Source organism: Acipenser ruthenus, chromosome 10 (assembly GCF_902713425.1).
Source record: "Acipenser ruthenus chromosome 10, fAciRut3.2 maternal haplotype, whole genome shotgun sequence".
Taxonomy (NCBI): domain Eukaryota; kingdom Metazoa; phylum Chordata; class Actinopteri; order Acipenseriformes; family Acipenseridae; genus Acipenser; species Acipenser ruthenus.
The window spans coordinates 14,232,151-14,246,263 of NC_081198.1; the positions used below are offsets into that span (position 1 = coordinate 14,232,151).

General features: G+C 38.3%; 1 protein-coding gene across 2 annotated transcripts; it reads left to right on the forward strand.

Annotated features, from left to right (window-relative positions):
• The first annotated feature begins 29 nt into the window (after window positions 1-29).
• Window positions 30-9,918, forward strand: LOC117400178 (3-keto-steroid reductase/17-beta-hydroxysteroid dehydrogenase 7-like). Of its 2 annotated transcripts, none has more exons than XM_033999678.3 (9): window positions 30-100; window positions 990-1,193; window positions 1,640-1,732; window positions 1,822-1,936; window positions 6,080-6,274; window positions 6,744-6,848; window positions 7,084-7,140; window positions 7,737-7,835; window positions 8,110-9,918. In XM_033999678.3, the coding sequence occupies exons 2-9, from the start codon at window positions 1,066-1,068 to the stop codon at window positions 8,209-8,211; spliced, it is 894 nt and encodes a 297-aa protein (XP_033855569.1). In that variant the 5' UTR covers window positions 30-100; window positions 990-1,065; the 3' UTR covers window positions 8,212-9,918. The 2 variants fall into 2 exon arrangements, with proteins under 2 accessions (XP_033855569.1, XP_033855559.1); XM_033999668.3 differs by lacking the exon at window positions 30-100 and adding an exon at window positions 105-201.
• Window positions 9,919-14,113: the final 4,195 nt, after the last annotated feature.

A 14,113-nucleotide genomic window follows, 5' to 3' on the forward strand; every position in this document is an offset into this window, starting at 1 on the left:
AGTATTTTGTCCTTCTGGCCTGACTGTAGATCGTACCTGATTGGTTTAACTCGTGATAACAACAATCACACCATCCAGATAGGACGACTGCTGATCAGAGGTAATGTAAATTCAAGGTGTGTATCAGATTTAGCAGCATTTGTCAAATCGTGCAGTGTCTAGCATGAGTAAGAAGGTTGTCTTGGTCACTGGAGCGAATAGGTAATTTATATTATTTTACTATTTACGTGGCAAATCAGTCAAATGCATTGGACAGTGTTCCGGTTTAAGAACTTTTATTTTAATTTTAAAAAACATGATACAGAAAATATAAGTACAATTCGTTTGTTATGGAGCCGAATCCATATAGTAAATGACATTTAATCAAAAATCAGTGTTTCCTCAAAGAAGCATGTTGTTTGAGATACCACTGTACTAGGCATAGGAAAAATGCAGTCAACGGGTCAATTAAAAAAATGTACGAAGACTGCGACTCAGCGCACAAGTTACATTACAGTACTGCGATATGTGATATGGTTCGTGCTGTACATTTCAGTAACATAAGTATGCTTTACAAACCCAGAAAGACAGAAGAAAACTCACTTAGGTTTTATGTATGTATCTCTGTGTGTGTGTACATATATATATATATATATATATATATATATATATATATATATATATAATTAAAATCCTGCTGCTGAGGATATGGGCGCATTTAAATCTAACAGTACAAAGTATTTTTCATAGCAGGACTACACTGACCAGAATGCATTGGGGGTATAGCTGTCCCCGTGTACTTGGAGTCATATGGTACTGTAACCTTACGTGTTTTCATCCATCTGTAGGAAAATAAAAAAAAAAAATTAAAAATAAATTCGTTTTTATAAATCCCAAAAGCGCTAAATAGTATATTACAAGGTCTTTCAAGCACCCTCCAGCTGTTTTGATTCTCATGATAAAACTATTCTGAGGAACCTTATAAACACTTGCCCCTTTATCTCTTTCAGTGGCATTGGCTTGGCTCTGTGTGAGCGTCTCCTCACACACAGTGACCAGATTCACCTGTGTCTGGCATGTAGAAACATGCAGCGGGCTGAGGCAGCCCGCACTGCCTTGCACACCTCCCACCCTGGAGCTGATATCTCCCTGCTCAAAGTCGACGTTGGCAGCCTGCAGTCCGTGTTGGAGGCATCTAAGGAGATCAAACAGAGGTAGCAAACTGGAATTTTGATTAGGCGTTCTACCAGGGGTAGTCATTCCCTTTTTGATGATGTAACCAAGGTTTTGAAATACCTTTTCTTTTCGCCAGCCATATTGTTCCCCCCTTTCCTTTTGATGAAGGTCTGTTGGTTTTTTGCATGTATTTTATACCTCAGTTTTGGATACCATAAAGAAACAGCTTCACTTTTTTTTACTTTGTTGTACTTTGATGTACATACCACAAAATAAAATACAAAAAACAAACACACACAAAACCGAAGATCTTCCACACAAGAAAAGGGGATGCTGCTGCTAATGCTAATAAGAGGTAAGAAAGAGATTGTAAAACCGGGATTAGCACTTACTGCAGTATTTGTAAATGCAATCATTGACATATATTCACATTATGACTTGTAATTAAACTAAGAAAGAGGCATAATAATCCTTTGTTTTGCAGGTTTAAGAAAGTAGACTACCTATACCTGAATGCAGGGATCATGCCCAATCCTCAAATAAGCCTTAAAGCCTTTGTGACTGGACTGTTCTCAAGGTACTGTATGACATTATTTGCTTCAGTAGAGTACAATGTACTGGTTAAAAGCATCTGCAGTACAATCATGTTGGTGTGTTTTGTTGCAGGAAGGTGATCAGTATGTTTGCCACCGGGGAAGGTCTTCTGACGCAGCAAGACCGGGTCACTGCAGACGGATTGCAGGAGGTTTTTGTTACCAATGTCTTTGGACATTTCATAATGGTATGAGGCTGAGCATTCATTTAAAAAGCATATCAAGTTCAGTGAAGAAATAGATATGTCAAGTATGCATCATTTAAAATGTTATAAATAATTACGCAGTTGCAATTTTTTGTAACTCTAGATGTTAAATTTAAAAACAGACCAATGCCACCATGGATATTGTAGCAAGTAAGCCAGGATAAGTTAAAATGCTGACAGGTAACAATTATGGAAGCCTACAGTCTTTTATCAGCACAGGTACAACAGGGCCGATCTGGCGAAGGTGTATTTCATTTTCTTCCAGTTATTCTTACTAATTCTAATACAGATGCAGTTTTAAATGAATTTCCAGCAGGGACCTGGTAGCACAGTAAGCGTTGGTTAATTGTGACTTTATGGTAAACGAATACTGCAGCTACCAGTCTCCGCTCCAACCGTAAGGGAGGCAGCACCTGTGTTGAAAACTGGAAGAAAGTGGGCGGCAAAGAAAGCTGTGGAAGATGCAAAGGCTGCCCTTCGAATTGGTGATATCATGGGGCAAGTTCAGCATGGAAGAGGGGGTCTTGGTCTCAGTTTAGCTCCTCCTACATGGCACAAGGCAGCCCCAGCTCAAAGGAGGAAGCTGGTAGTCAACGAGGTGCAAAAGCAGGAGGAGAGGATGAGGTGTATAAAGGCCATTTCCCAGGCCAAGCAGGGAGAATGGATGAGATGGGAAAGTGTGGAACAACGCAAGATTGGCTGGCAAGACCTATGGTCAATGGAACAGCGCAGGATCAGTTTCCTCATCAGGTCAACATATGATGTTCTCACATCACCACAGAACCTAAACCTCTGGGTAGGAGAGGATCCCTCATGTCCTTTGTGTTCATCACCTGCAACATTAAGGCACATTTTGACAGGATGTAAGGTGGCTCTTAGCCAAGGGCGGTTTACTTGGCGCCATGACCAGGTGCTGAGATGTTTGGCCTTATCATTGGAAGACAAGCATAACATGACCAATAAGTTGCCACCTGTTCCATCAAAACATTACACACAAAAGACAACATTCCTCCACCCAGGAGAGCAACCACCAAGAAAAGGTGTTCAAACCAATCCTCGCCCAGGACAACTGGAAGCTGCTAGAGACTGGGAAATGCTGGCAGATGTTGGTCAACGGCTTAATTTTTCCACCTGAGATTGCCACCACTAACCTTCGACCAGATATTGTCTTGTGGTCTGGATCAGCACGCCTTGTTCACCTGGTAGAGTTAACAGTGCCATGGGAGGATGCTGTAGATGAGGCGTATGAGAGGAAGAAACTGCGGTATGCTCAACTAGCCACTGAAGCGGAACAGCGAGGATGGAGAGTCCGGGTTTACCCAGTGGAAGTGGGTTGTCGAGGATTTGTGGCACACTCTACAACCCGGTTTCTCAGAGACGTCGGATTCAGTGGCCAAGAGTTGCGTCGCACAGTGAAGAACTTATCTGAAGCAGCAGAGAGGAGCAGCAACTGGCTGTGGTTGAGACGGAAAGATTCTGGCTGGGGATTTCAAGCACAATAGAAAGAAAGAAACGCTGATGTACAGGTAAGTAAGCTGGGCTGAGTTGAGTGGGGGATGGAGGGGGGTGATGCTGGGACGCCAGAATCACCGTCGAGCCCTCTTGAGGTGTCGTGGGCTAGTCGACGAAACACTGAGGATGGAAGGTGCCCACTTGAAGACCCCAGAGATGTACCCTACTTAGCTCAATCCAGACGGTTGTCATGCTGATGCGCTGGGGAGGCCGCACTGTGGTTGATCCCCGGAGCCAGCATCGCAGCCGTTGTGTGTGCTGATGCGCCAGGGAGGCAAAATAAGCTGATCCCGGGAGCCAGCATTACACTTCAGCCATTAACACCAGACAGAAGGATATCTACATCATCATATGGAAGGAAACGTAAATGGATGGAGACTCATATGGATCACATTAGTTTACTGTAAAGCTACGTCTTAGTTGTTATCTTGGCGAGAGCCGAGTTCAAATCAGCATGAAGTTTTAACATCTACTCTCGTGTAATGGAAATTATATATTGTTTTGTTTTTTCTTCCTTTATACATATCAGCTTACAGCACAGCCCCTATAAGCTACTCTGTTTAATTGAAAGTAACAACTCCAGCCCTTTAACCAGCAAGGTGCTGTTAGTCACTCGATTCATTAGTGATACTCTCCTTGCACCATTCCAATTACTTCCATTTCCTGTTGCAATAACATCTTGATTGGGCCTTCTGGTTCCCTTGACAACTTGCTTACACAAGAACATGCAATGCTGTTAAGGGATGTGATTAAACAACACCCTTTTTATGAAAAACACAGAACTGCTATCTCTTGCGTTGTATGTATTACTGCAAATTCTTTTTCAACATAATCTTCATTGTTTTGATGATTGATGTTATAAACTGGGGGCTGTAGCCAAACACATTGGACAATAGATTTTCTGGGTAGCTTGGATCAGCTTGGCACCTAGCTGCTGTAGCAGGGAGCTTGTATCCTGATTCAACACTGGATGCAAGTCTGAGCTGAGCGCCTGTAAAAATAAATTGAGAACGTGTTTGACTACATTCCCCAGCTGATTTATGACTGTGGGTATATGAATAAAAATGCAGCAATTACAATATATGACGGTCATCAATAGAAATTGAATGGGAGTACAACTTGCCTCTTTATTGTTGTGTTGCTCTGTGCCACTGTAACTCCCCTTGTAAAAGTTTACCACAGTATTTCTGTGCAGTTTTACCATGCTTTTCCCATGGTTTTACTATGCATTCAACCTAATGAAGTTTAAATGGGGCATGCACCTTTTATAGAATTTTTTTGATTGCCTGCTGTGTGCAAGGACTAGAAAGAAAAATTAAAAATGCATGAACGAAAGAATATAATCTGTTTCTGTAGTTGCCCATTGAAGGATGGTAATTTAAGCGTTTGTGCGGTACAACAGAAATTTTGTCCTGTTACCAAATATATGACTTAAAGATATGATGCAATGCAAGATGTTGATGAGTACAGATCTACGAGTGATGGGACTATGGGACTTGAGACTGCACTTTTTTTTGTTTTGTTTTACATTAGAGCTAAGTTGAGAACACAAGTCTTTAATTCAGACCTCCTGTGGTATTAACCAATTAAATGTGACCTAGCCACCCGAATACTTGCTGTATTTAAAAGTTTGCCAGGTTCACTGAACTAAATGAATGTTACCCCTGAGCAATGAATGCAACCTTTCATACTTAAATAGCATTTTGTCTCTAATGCCCTAAAAGCATGTCAATGAAAAGTATGTACTAATGGATTGTGTATTGTTATAAATAGTGTCTTTCTAGAAAGGGCAAAGAAAGGAGATTCTCAGCTAAGCAGTAGTTATATGTTCGGAGAATCATATTAATTTAGCCTTGGTCAGTATACTGAGCTTTTGAATTAAAAGAAAATCGGACTGTTCATTTGTAATAAAGTCAGTGGCTGTATATCTTGTTTATTACATTCCACATAACAGAAAGTCGCAAAAAAATATATAGAATATATAAAATCTATATAAAAATCACTACACAACATTGCCAGCAAGTTGGGCACTGTTTAAGTGAGGCATTTCAGAATGACGTGCTGGCCTTTTTTCTGTCCCATGAGATTCTGACTCGCTCTAAAGCAGCACAGGTGGCCTTCCATAGAGATCACTAGATGTGCTCGTGCATAATCTGGCTTGTTAACGTTTTGCTGACTAAAACGTTTAAATAGAGGCTCAAGAGCTGCTATGTTGATCCTGTGGGGTTTTTTTATTTTATTTATTTTATGTCGCGCAACTTCTGGTGAATAAGTGCATGGTATTTTTTATCATTTGTAGCGAATACGGACATCTGATTTTGTTTTAGTAAATATTGTACTGATAAGATGAGGTAAAGAAAAAATAGTGTTTTGATGTTACAGATGTATAGGGTATGTTCATGTCAAATTTAGTGTTCTGTTGAAAAATCTAATTCAGAGGAATTACAGCTAAAACATTTGCCCACTGACTGGGACTGTGCATAAAATCTAATTAATATTACTGACATTATAGAGAGAATTAAAAAAGCCTATCATGCTAGTTGGTTTTGTGCATGTTTTAAAAAAAAGCTCCCAAAGCAAGGGGTAGCAAGATTGTAACTTCTTTTCTTTTAGATCAGAGAGTTGGAGCCTTTACTGTGTCAGCCTGGAAACACATCCCAGCTGATATGGACATCATCCAGCAATGCCAGAAGCTCTGCGTTCAGACTGGATGACTACCAGCACACTCAAGGAGTGGAGCCCTACAGCTCCTCTAAATATGCTTCAGATCTGCTGAGTGTGGCATTGAATAGGCACTATAACAAACAGGTAAAGCCAGAACCCAGAAATAAGAATTGGTTCAAATGGACCGAAGGCTAGGTGGTTCTGTGGGTTAGGTTAATGCGTCATCCACTGACAGCGAACATCTGGGAAAGCAATGTAGATATAGGTATTTTCGATATTTTGTGTTGGCTGTTCCTTTTAGAAGGAAAGTCTAATCCCACTTGATTTTTCCTTATTTAAAATGAACACCCTCATTATTATTTTAGTGTTGGACATTCCCTAACACATTACAGTATAGAAGTTACATATGAGCAGTGGAAGGTACCACTTCTATATAGTCAAGTGGACAAACAATTTGTCTTCCTCTGTATACAGTTTCTTAAGCTTTATTAGTTGTGTTTTTTATGTTTTGTTCACAGTATACCTTTAAATATTTTGATAAACGATGTCTGGATTTGAATGGGATGTTTAAACAGTAATTTAGTATATTTCATCATTGTGTTTCTTCTTACAGGGCTTGTATTCATCTGTAATTTGTCCTGGACTCGTGATGACAAATTTAACTTATGGCATCCTTCCATCATTTTTCTGGATGTTGATTATGCCAGTTATGTGGCTGGTAAGCACAGTCACGTTTAACACTACAGCGGTACTTTTAAATATATTAACACATCGTTTAGTAAATGTACATCTATACTGACCGGTTCCACTTTTGCATCTGTTATTAAAGGATTGCATTTTGTTCCCATCAGTAAACGTGTGTAGCAAGAGTCCTTTGTATAGTTAATCTATTAGAATGATCTGTAGCTTTGGTATCAGTGTCAATAACTGTTTCTTGTTCCTCTCTCCTTCAGATTAGAATATTCACCAACACGTTCACTCTTACTGCTTACAATGGAGCGGAGGCTTTGGTATGCATGGCATTTAACTGGAGAAACCTCCATACTTGCTCAACTCCTACCGAAATATAAAATCCTCAAACTCATAAAGGGGTACTTCACTGTAAATAATAGCAGAAACACCATTAGAGATTGATAGAGAACCCTCATAATGGTTTATTATACAGGTAAGAAGTGAAATATTTAGATAGTGGATCCATTGAACTACTGGAGCAATTCATTCCTTGTGTCTCACGTACCCAATGGAATCAACTGCTATTGCTCAACCCTGCCCAATAAATCTGTGTGGCAGTATCAGATCATGCTTGTCACTGTTGGGAGCTGTAGTTTAGAATACTGGATACAGGTATTAACTTTCAGCAAAGGAAGGAAAGACAAAATACAATAATAAATGTAGTCACATGTCACAATATTGTAATTTTTCCATGCTGACTGTTGTTGCAATATTTAGTATTGCAGAAACAGTTAACACTGCTAACCTATATGAATTTTCTGCAATGACCGGTTTTCTAGTGAATTCTCCCAAAAATGTAAATGCATTTAGGAATCATGAGAGTATATCATGTTGTCTCTGCAGTGTCTGATAGATTGTGTTTGCTTTGCCACAGTTTTGGTTGTTTAATCAGAAGCCGGAATCCTTAGATCCCCGAGCAAAATACCACAGCTATAGTTCAGGACTGGGAAACAGTTACACTAAACCACAAAAGGTAAGGAAAAGTTTAACCACGTTTCAAAAGCCACCAGTACACTATTGGGGCAGGTTTATAAACAGACTTTCTTGTGACATATCTCTAGACTGCCCTGACTATGTGTTTCATGAACAAAAAGTTCTGCTTATGCAACTGATCAAGTCTTCAGCATGTAGTCAAACCTGCTTAAAAGAGATATTGTCAGAAGGGTCCAATAATTGCTTGAGCTAAGATTGTAAATTGCATTCAAATAGTTTGCTGATGGAATTATTCTTATTCTTATTATTATTAGATGGACCTGGATGAAGACACGGCAGAAACATTCTATGAAAAATTACTTGAGCTGGAAGGCAGAGTGCGAGACAAACACAGAGCACAAGAGGATAGAAGATAGATGCACTCTGGCTTGTCATGGACCAGACCATTTATATTGCTGCTTTCCAGTACAAACGACATCTGCAGTCTGTCTGCATCTGTTGACATTGTTCTACTACATTGGGAAGATCTTTTTTTTCTGTACCACTGTCAATGGAATTTAAAGATGCCTTTTTAAATTATGTAACATATCAGTAACTTGCGAGGCATTATAAATCTAAGTTTGGGGGTCAATGGGGTAGAGTGCGACCTTTTAATCATTTATTTAATGTTGTTTGAGATCTGCTGGTTTAAGAAAACTACTAAAATAGCACTGAATACTAGTAACAGGTTTGTTCTTCACTGGATGCCTGCCAGAGAGCTTTCATAATGAATGACACAAAAGTGTATGCTGTAAAACTGGCACTAGTGCAGGTAAACCAAATCCTGACTAAACTATCCTCAACTGCAGATATGGTTCGTTGGAAGTTTATTATCATTGCTACCTGTCTTTTGACACCTGTGGCAGCTTTGCTTTAATCATAGACCAACACTCTTTTCAAAGCAGAAACAGAATTCTAGATTACGTCAACATTTTACAGACACCCTAGGTGTGGTGCAAGTGAATCGTGCAGGGAATGGTCAGGAGGAAGAAGTTTTATTCAGTGTCATTGTTAATTCTATTGCAATTTTTGTACAGCGTTTTCACAGCCTAAGAAAGCTCTGAAAATATCCTGAGGCTGTATTTCATAAAATAAAATAAATACAGTCCATCAACGACAGTTATTCATGCTGTGTTTGACTCCAGAGGTGTTTTTGTTTTAAATGAGAATGTTTTAAAACAGTGAAATGATTACAGTAGCCCAATCTCGTTTTCCAGAGGTGACCTCTGTAAACAAGGTTGACTAGGGGTTAAAATCGATTAACACAATGAGTACAATTTGAAAACACTTCAATAAAAAAATTAATAGTACATTGTGCTTTGAATAGATTACTGTTCTTCCTATTTCTGCCAGTCATTAATAAACACTATTTGAAATACTAGAGAAATTAAAATTCTATTAACTATTTAGTTTTTTTGCTCAATGCAAAATATGATGTACTGTAAGCAGAGGCTTCACTGCTGCGTACGAGAACAGTGATGTGAACATAAATGCAATCAGAATGGAAAGGACTTGGGTATTTAACATTAACCAGCTGTGTGTTACATTAGAGAAAACTCAGCATCTTTGAAATGGTTAGGTGAGCTCATCCAAGCAAGGCTAGCAGGTGAGATAAGGTTGCAGTGGAATACTACAAAAAGCTTTTGTTCTCACTCTTTTGAGTGGGTCACAATAAAGCTTCCAAGGAATCTTCTACAAAGTGTTTAAGCAATAAGTCAGTAATGGGTTGATTTCAGGGTTGAAGAATTTTGCCGATCCTCATTTAGCCTAATTGAACAATTTTAATTTGATATTTTCCAACTCAAAGGCTGCACAAGAAAGCAGTAACAGAAATTAAAATCAAAACATTTACATTACATAAGACATTGGTCTTGTTTCTTATACCATAGTTTTATCTCAATGCATGTTTATTTGACAAACATGCATTAAAAACAAACCTCATTCATTATTGAAATACTTTGCTTGTTTTGATGAATAAGGTTTGGTGTCAATGACTGCTTTTATTAAATGTGATCCACCATATAACTATTAAACACTCAATAGTGCTGAATTTAGAAACAAAATAAACTTTTATTGTTTTTTACTGTATCATGTATTATGCATTTCCCTGTATTTAAAGTATTATGGATTTTCTTGTTACTGCATCTTGTAAAGCTCTTACCACTGATTTGCCTTGTTCTTGCTATGCTTGGCTACTCTTGGCTGTGTTTTACCATTATATACTGCAGTAAACAAGTTTACAAGCTTCTACAAATAGAAACAGTAACTAAACAGCCAAATAAATGTATGGATATGGTTCTAATCTATTATGTGTTATGATTCTCTATTGTTGTTTGTGCTTTGATCATTATTTCCCATGCTTACTATTCCAGCACAAATTGCTTCTCAAAAAAAACAGGCTGATTGGGGTGACGTGAGGAAACAATTACACAGGCTTCAGTGCACAGCTCAACGCATATATGAGCCACTTCACTTACCAATAATCACATTCTGCAAGTCTTTTATGTTGAAAGTTAGTTAGTGTGGCAAATAATTATCTAAGCAGAAACGCCAATAGAGAATCAAACAGCACATATAATATAATCGGACAATATGAAAATGTATTACATGATATAAAGTAACCTGTTAACTTAGATCCTACATAAACACAACGCTGTCATAAAAAAACTGATTTACCCTCCTACCTTCACGAGGCAAAACCTGTCCACTGAAGGTATGTCTTGAAGCCTCAAAGGCAGGATCTGGTATTAGGTTGCCACAAAGTTGTAAAGATGATGCAGACAACTGCTTGGACCCTGCATCCAAACCAATCCAGTGTGCTCGAACCAGGACCCCATTGCCAGGGTATTCTGCAGGATTGGGATTCAAGTGGAATTTCAGACTGGCAATCCGTGACTAGGGCTCTGAGTCTTGAAAATTGGCTGCTGCACTATTAGACCCTGCCACTGGGCTTGAATTCACTGAACATCTACACAGCGAACAGGGAACACTAACAGCGTTACCATAACTGAAAGCCACGTTTTGGTCCTGGGGGTGTTTAGAGGATGTAAGCTCAAAGCTTTTCAGCTCTAAACCTCTCATAGTACCATTACCTCAACTTGCCCCTCCTTCATATTTACAGTAGCCATTCAAGTCATTAGCTCTGTGGTGCATCTTTCCAGAGTTCCAGGGTTTCATGGTGTCTGGTTGCTTGCACTTACTTTATTTTCACTGTTTTTTCACAGCCTTTCGTGACGTCTGTCCTTGTGTGTCCTTCATGAGGCAGGGGTGCTGAGACATTTTGATGAATATAAACAAATGAAAACTGTGTTGTAATGTTAAGGAGAAGTGAACCAACCCTGTCACGCTGCGCTTGCCAAATGCTCAATTAAAGATTCATAAAACGTCTTCATTTGGTTTTAATGAGATCAAGGTGATTGCAAGGTGAATGAACAGTAACATAGTATTTCTGTAGTATATATATATATATATATATATATATATATATATATATATGTATATATATATATTTCATAGAATCATGAAGCCAGGGGTAGAGAAATTGATTTTAAGCTTTTAAAATAGACTTTTCTTTTTACTAGGGAGCAACTCAGAAGTATCTGGTATTCCATTGGCTTCATGTTGTCCACTGCAGGATTCTGAGCCATTTGATGTACGTAGGTACAATTCGGTGGTTCACTAGTCTGGGTACTAGCTGTTGCTTTGTTGAGATCCTCTCACTACATAGTAGTTTAGTAGGCAGATAGTCTGGCTACACTGGACTAAGCACTATATTGTTAATAAAGCCAGAGAAAGCAAAAGTTTGTAAGAAAAAAGAGGTATATTTTATTTCATCACTATAAAAAAGTAAAAGTCATGCTAAAATTCCTTTTTAATACAATAAAACTTGACAGGCTAATGCATAAGGTGTCATTTAATTTGAAATCAATATACCATCTGGTAATATCAGCAGTTGATTAGAGAGTAAGGCAGTGCAAGGGTAGAAAAGCAATATTGTAATCAGGAGTTTGGCACACAGACCAAAGAAAATGTTAAAGATGTAGTGTTCCAGAGTCTTGTTCAAGTTTACACATTATTCCACCATTCCATAGTTTACCCTTCTGTGCACGTAGACTCTTGTGCGCCTCTTTGTAACTCTGCGTTAAAAAGGCTTCTGCTAATAATGCAGCAGCAGAAGGTGTTTGCTTTGATGTAGCTCAGGGGGAAAAAATAGAAATAGTCAAGGAACACCAAAAATGTTATAGGCAATACCATACAACTTTTTTATTATTATTATTTTTTTTTTAATTAAATATGTCAAACTATTTTTAAATCTGTATATGGTAGATTTATGATTGTTACACTGCAGCTTTAAACCTTTAAGTTACAAGAAACATATGTGTCCCAAAAATATAATGATGCTAACTTTGTTATTTTTGCAATGAGGTGCACGAAACAGGGTTCAAAATGTACCGACAGGTTGGATCTGGTGATTCGAATTTTCAGTTTCCTCGTGATACTTTGTGTCAATTCCTTGTGTACCTCAGGGGGTTAATAAAACCCAACATTTGTAGAGAGAGTGGCAGCAGATCAGTGACAGGCCTAATATAAGGAGCAATGCTGTGCTCTTGAGATCGGAGGGCAACATCATAAAATAACTATGCAATCAGTGGAGGACATCAGCTGGGAAATACAACCCTGAAGGAAACTGCAGGCAGATGACAGCAAATCAATTGAGTGCTTTTCTAAGGGCAAGAAAGCGATGAGATTTCATTTTAGAATTTAATAAGATTTAAGGTCTTATTTCACAGTTCTGCAGCAGAACCCAAGGTAAGGTGAACCAAAGGATCCTGTGGGGCTGAACAAAACTTCCACAGATTCAAAGTGAATTGAAAGTCTACAAAACAAGTTTAAAGAAAAAAGAAAAGTTGTTATGGTAACAGGAGATAAGATGTTTTAAAAGCCCCTGGAACGATCACGTATCTCACATGACAGGGCATTAACAGTCACAAGACCACAGGGCAACAAACCATTCCTGCAATGTTAAAAGGCATGATAAAAATAAGGCTGAAAATCAATCTGATAGTCAGGGCAGGCAGTCACAGGAGCGTGCAGTTTAACAGTTTGCTACAGAAAATAAATTGCAAGTAGCTTTCTCATTATTCAGCTTCTGAAACATCATTACTGCAGGTGTTTCTGCTGTATGAGTAATCTGTAAATGTACTTAATTGATGCACGCTACTGAACAGTCCTCTGAATTTATCGCTGAGATTGGCACTGATAGTTCAATTACCTAGCCAATTCTGTTTCATTATCATTCACTGTCCTATTACCAGTGTACTGTATTTTATTAAAAAGCGGGCCTTTTCTTTGTGATATACTGTATGTATTACAGGCGTGTTCTCATAAACCAAAACGTGTTATAATATGTGTCACACGTAACCCCGTGTTTAAAATGGGATAGACAACTTGTGGGACTGTGGAATAAAATAAAATACCTGTTGGTTTACACATGAACCTTGTGTAAAATTGAATGTGGGCAATCCTAAAATCGGGTTAACTGACAAACTTTATGGTGTGGTTCTGTTAAAGCAATGATTATGTTTATTTGTAACACACGTGTTTGACAGCACAAACAATCAACAGTTATGTAAATCACGTGCTCGAATACATCCCGGTTCTTATTAAACAACAGAAATATAGGCTGCTATTTAAAATCATAAAAAAACAGAATGACATACATTGCAGTGTGTTATATGTGTTATATATCACATAAAATGAGTAGGACATCTGAATTGAATGTTGTTCATTAAGGGTTACCGCCTGTTTTTCCAACTAATTTGTACTTGGATAGGCATAAGTATACAAGATTGAGTAATGTTATAGTCTGTAGAGTTTTAACCCTGTCATCAAAACATTTTACGTAGCAGACAGAAGTGAAATCATTTCATTTTCACCCTACACTGTAGCTACTTAAAACAACCTTGTAAAACAGATTACAACAGGAAATGCAATCATTTTTTGAATGGGCATGGTTATTTTTATCAGCTGAACTGCAAAGGTAGATTGGACAGACACAATTAGACATTACCTAATGAATGACTTCAATTGATATAGTTGCTGTGGTGTAGAATCCAATATTTGAATAGCTGCAAATGTCCCAATGCATTTTGCACCTCCTTTGCGAGTTACATTCCAGTATCATGATACTGTATCCGCTTCTGAATCCATAAAGTTGATTGTTAAGAACTGCTCAAGTGACAGCAGACTTGTATAATTTGCCACTGTATCTGCTAATAA

Coding starts and splice junctions, on each gene's coding strand:
- LOC117400178 (XM_033999668.3), top strand. CDS start 164: ATGAGTAAGAAGGTTGTCTTGGTCACTGGAGCGAATAG. Junction 1,733..1,821: donor GTGACTGGACTGTTCTCAAG/GTACTGTATGAC, acceptor GTTTTGTTGCAG/GAAGGTGATCAGTATGTTTG. Junction 7,141..7,736: donor ACAATGGAGCGGAGGCTTTG/GTATGCATGGCA, acceptor GCTTTGCCACAG/TTTTGGTTGTTTAATCAGAA.